We start from the raw sequence: 5,264 nt of genomic DNA, 5'->3' as shown, positions 1-5,264 counted from the left end.
CCAGAAATTCTACCCATCGCCTTTGCCTCAAATTTAATTCCTTATGGGAGAATAAATACTTAAGACTCTTATGGTCCGTATAAACCTCAAAAGTCACACCATACAAGTAGTGTCTTCATTTCTTTAAGGCGAAAATTACTGCTGCTAACTCTAGGTCATGAGTTGGGTAGTTTTGTTCATGAGGCTTCAGTCTCCTGGAAGCGTAGGCAATCACTTTACCATTTTGCATTAAAACACATCCTAGACCTTCTCCAGAAGCATCGGAGTACACGGCATAACCTTCGCCTCCATTAGGTAACACCAAAACAGGAGCGGATGTTAAACGCTTCTTTAATTCCTGAAAACTTGACTCGCATTTCGGAGTCCAAATAAACCTATTCCCTTTCTTGGTTAGCTCGGTCATGGGTCCAGCAATCTTCGAAAAATCCTTGATAAATTGCCTATAATACCCTGCTAATCCCAAGAAACTTCTAACTTCAGTTGGGCTTTCTGGCTGCTTCCAATTCATAACGGCCTCACTTTTGCCGGATCCGCGGCAATTCCCTCCTTAGAAACTTTATGTCCTAGAAAGGATATTTCATCCAGCCAAAACTCACACTTGCTGAATTTGGCATACAGCTTCTGCTCCCTTAATATTTGCAAGACTATCTCCAAGTGCTTAACATGTTCCTCTCGAGTCTTTGAGTATATCAAGATATCATCGATGAAAACCACTACAAACTGATCCAGATACTTCTTAAAGACTCTCTGCATTAAATCCATGAATGCCGCTGGTGCATTAGTTAAATCAAAAGGCATGACTGCGAACTCAAAATGTCTATATCTCGTACTAAAGGCAGTCTTGGGTATATCCTCCTTCTTAATCTTTAACTGATAATACCCTTGCCTCAAATCCAGCTTAGAGAAAACTACTGACCCTTGCAGTTGGTCGAACAAACTATCTATCAACGGTAGAGGGTATTTATTCTTAATTGTAACCCCATTTAACCCTCGGTAATCGATACATAACCTCAAGCTTCCGTTTTTTTTCTTAACAAATAGAATGGGTGCTCCCCACGGTGAATCACTCTCCTTCACAAAACCTTTCTCCAAGAGATCTTGCAGTTGAATTTTCAACTCCTTTAGCTCGGCAGGAGCCATTCGGTACGGAGTTTTAGAAATTGGAGCCGTTCCAGGCACCAAGTCAATCCTAAATTCCACTTCTCTTTCCGGTGGTAGAGTCTTTAGCTCCTCAGGAAAAACATCCGGAAATTCCCGTACCACTGGTACATCTTCTAACTTCACTTGATCACTGGGAGCATTAATTAAGAAGGCTAAGAAACCTTGAGCTCCTTTTGACAACATTTTCCTCACCGGTATCCCTGAGATCATAGCAGATGATGCTAACCTACCCTTAACATCTAACCTCAGAGTTGCTTCTCCAGGTATACAGAATTCCACCACTTTCGCTCGGCAATCAAGTTTAGCATGATATTGGTTTAGGAAATCCATTCCTATGATAACATCGTACCCCTTTATGTCCAGACTGATTAGATCCACTAGCATTTTACGCTTTCCAATCCAGAATTCACAATTCTTAAAGGCTAAGCTAGCGATTATCTTCTTATTCCCCATTGGTGTCCTAACCTCAAGCTCGAAGGGTAATCTAACAGGTCTCACATCTATACCCGACATAAATGATGGATTTACGAATGAATGAGTTGCACCAGGGTCAATTAACACTTTAGCTAATCGATGAAAAATGGGGAGAGTACCTTCCACGACTTCCGAGGAATCAGGTACAGGTTGGTCATCTATAGCATACACCCTGGCCGGAACTGTTGGCCGGCTCCCTCCAGAAGTGTTTGGTCTAGCGTTTGGAGTACTCCCCTCCTGCATTTTTTGACATCCAGCAATTTGGTGCTCGCTACTTCCGCATCTCAAACACTTCCCTTGCTTCTTCCAGCAACCATCTATAGTATGGCCAGGTTTCTTACAAAATGCACAATTCACTTGGGGAACTATTGCTCGGCCTCCCTGCGAGGTATTCTTAGGTTGTCCCCTTCCAATCGGTCCCACTCTGGTTCCATTATTTCGTCCCCCCGCATTCCTGGCCCCGTTTCCTCTTGCGTGGGCGCCTCGTGGTGCTCCAGGACTATTCACTCCAATGGTTCCTCGGCCCACTTTGGCCGGTGGAGCATTGCCATACGTCGGCTCCCGACTACTGCTAGGAGCAAATCTTTTCTTAGCCTGAAAAGATTTCACTTGAGCCCTAGCTACTTCAACTCTCTGGGCTTTCTCGACGGCATCTGCAAAAGTTTCTATCCTCACGGCAGCTAAACCTTCCTGCACTTCTACATTCAGACCCTGCACAAACCTTCTGACTCGCCTTTGCTCCGTGGCTACCAATTCAGGAGCAAAACGGGATAGCTTTGTGAACTGGACTTCATATTCGGCGACACTCATCGCCCCCTGCTTATATTTTATGAAATCATCCTCCCTCTTTTCTTGGATGAGAGGTGGAAGAAATTTGGCATTGAACTCCCTTGTGAAGTTTGCCCAAGTCCTTGGAGTATGATTTCTGTCCCAATTAGTCCTAACCAGATTCCACCAGGAGCGAGCAGCTCCCTCAAACTGGAATGCGGCAAAAGTTACCTGCCGCTCTTCCATGTAGTTTAAAGCTGCGAAGATGTCGGAGATTCTCTCCCACCATCCCTCAGCTATCTTAGGTTCGGGTCCTCCGTAGAACTTAGGAGGTCCAAACTTCAGAAACCTCTCCAGTGCCTGATCCTCAGAATCGGCTGGGCCTCCTTGGCGGTGCACTGGCCCAGAGGCTTGATGTTCAGTCAAGCGCTCCAAGACATCAGTGATACGGTTAATTGCGGTGGCCACTTGATCTTCGGCCACTCCCTCTTGCCCTTGGTCTCGATTGACCTCGGGTTCCCTATCACCACCCGCTTCCGGGTGTTGTCTAGTGGGTCTCCCACGGCTCCTTCCTATTATTTGGCGATCCATTGCCTAATTATGCCTATTACTGAAGGGTAAGACAATTAGGCAAAATTTTATTTATATTTAATTATTATGATTCGCTATGTGATTGAAAACCAACATGGAAATAGAGGAAAAGAAAATGAAACACTTAACATATATTTCCGTGGAACAGTCATACAATTAACAAGTTGGAACATTTCCAAAAGTAAGGCACATAAGTTAGCAAAAATACATACAGATAATCCCTTAAACAAAAAGTAGGGATATGGTGCCTCGAAAGCAAGTCATTCACCTAGACAAAATTTGATGACTTGACTAATGTCCCTGTTCTGATCCTACATATCTAATACTACCAGGTCAACCTAATCTAACCCTCAGCAGAGCTATCAGGAGCAACGTCCTCAGCCGGATCCTCCTCCGGATCCTCCTCCGCGCCTGCTTGTTCGTTACCCTGAAGGTAACTAGTGGCCTCATCCATAAGCATAGAAGCATCAGCCCTGATGCCAACACTCCTATCTCGGATCCCCTCAGCAAGTCGGGTCACTCTAGACCTTGTCGCTCTATCTCCAACCGAGCAACCTCCAGCATATTATGCTCAGCAGTTAGCCTAATCTCCAAGTTGGCTATGCGGTCGAACTGGGTATCCACCATGATACTCAGCTCTTCCACATCCTGGATCAAGGTGTGGTTAGCGTCCCACAAATGGCGGCACTCATCATCAAGAGATAACACCAACGCGTTGGGATACGCGTACGTGGCCCTACACTGGCACCTAGGGTGCCTATCAGCTGGTGAGTATCTAACTCGGTCTCCTCCACCTCGAGGTCTATAGGACATGGATTTTAGCGGCTCTACATGTCCATTAGCCTCGCTACTACCATTAGCATGCCCATTACCATTCTCCATACCTGTAAAATAATCAACACTTAAAGGTTAGAACTTAAATAGCTAACCGGATCGTATATTACTTAAGGTATTTCTAATGGTCTCAATTCTTATTCCTAGAGAGGATTAGGGTTTCTAGCACACCTAATATGTCTTTCAAATAACTTTTCTAACCTAAGCTCTGATACCACCTGTGGCGACCCCACTTCCCCCTAAGACGAACCAAAGGGTTGGCGGGCCGTCTGCCCAACTCTCGCCAGGACTCACGCAAGCATTCTAACCCAAATCCTTTCGAATAAAAACCTAATATATTACAAAACAAATTTCCCCGAATAATATCATCACTAAAACCACATTAACTTCAGAGATAGCAGTGATATAAATAGCCAATTGAGGCTCTTAAACGTCCCACGTGCTACGTACCAAGGTATAAAGTCGTACCAATCCGGATAGATAATTACATACATCATTAATACAAACTTACAAGCCAAGCAATCAAATTAGGGTTTACACATTTTCCAGCTTCAAGTGGCAATCCAAAAGGAAAGTACATTATCCCAATTAACGCCTTACAGCCCACAAAATAAGCCATAGTATTCGAATACACTCCAAAAGGAAAACGTAAATAAGTATCCAAGCTTTCAATTTCCAGAACCTGTTAAGGAAAATAATAAACGTGGGGTGAGCTAAATCTCAGTGGTGCCCCAAAACATGCAATCACATAATATCAAACAGCGGTTAATAACTTAGCAAAATTTAAACAGTTAGGAAAGCGTATAACAGCACAAGGTAGGATACAGGGGCTCTCAGGAGCCATTTTCCTCGCTTGATCACCATTTATCGTAGTTGACCCTCCGTCAACTCTCACTACTTATAATCCATGTAGAGCGTCTCATTTTGATACCTAACCCGTCACCATTCATACCCCTGTCTCGGACCCGCTCACCGACTAAGGACGCAGTATACTCGAGATATACCCGTAGATGATTGGTCGAGGGATTCACCCAACGACATTATTGTAGTTAGATTCATGCGTTGAGGGATTCACCCAACGACGTAACTACATTTAGATTCATGGTAGTTGGATTTAGAAGTCGAGGGATTCACCCAACGACGCAACTACATTTAGATTCAAGGATTCAGGAGAAAAATGTTTTGCACAAGTCACCACTCGAACGGCTAGTGCGATAAAGTACACACAGCTCACTTCGATGGATCAAAAACCAGTTTTGCAAATTATCACATATCGAGTCAAGAAAGCACTTTAACCAGGTAAGCATAGAACAGGCAGGGACACTCACCAAGAGTGAAGTTCAGATATCAAGTTGGGAATCGAATTCCGCGTCCTCGCAATATCCTAGTGTAGACACCAAATTTTGGTGTAATTTCATTTACTAATTATTTTTTAG

General features: G+C 44.0%; 1 protein-coding gene across 1 annotated transcript; it reads right to left on the bottom strand.

Annotated features, from left to right (window-relative positions):
• Window positions 1–504: 504 nt before the first annotated feature.
• LOC113777265 lies at window positions 505–3,448 on the bottom strand. Its single transcript, XM_027322300.1, has 4 exons — window positions 3,343–3,448; window positions 2,635–2,975; window positions 1,083–2,451; window positions 505–941 (listed from the first exon to the last, which is right to left on the bottom strand). Exons 1-4 carry the CDS (start codon window positions 3,446–3,448, stop codon window positions 505–507), a joined length of 2,253 nt encoding a protein of 750 aa, XP_027178101.1.
• Between the last annotated feature and the right edge of the window lie 1,816 nt (window positions 3,449–5,264).

Source organism: Coffea eugenioides, chromosome 7 (assembly GCF_003713205.1).
Source record: "Coffea eugenioides isolate CCC68of chromosome 7, Ceug_1.0, whole genome shotgun sequence".
Classification (NCBI taxonomy): Eukaryota; Viridiplantae; Streptophyta; class Magnoliopsida; order Gentianales; family Rubiaceae; genus Coffea; species Coffea eugenioides.
The sequence above is the reverse complement of the archived record's forward strand: the minus strand, read 5'-3'. Positions and strand labels throughout refer to the sequence as shown.

Bases quoted from the DNA above. Each gene is read 5' to 3' on its own strand.
- LOC113777265 (XM_027322300.1), bottom strand. From the start codon at position 3,448: ATGGATGAGGCCACTAGTTACCTTCAGGGTAACGAACAAGCAGGCGCG. The intron at 2,452-2,634 runs GTAACTTTTGCC...AAATATAAGCAG, and splicing joins ACTACATGGAAGAGCGGCAG to GGGGCGATGAGTGTCGCCGA. The intron at 942-1,082 runs GTTTTGTGAAGG...TACCGTTGATAG, and splicing joins GCAAGATCTCTTGGAGAAAG to ATAGTTTGTTCGACCAACTG.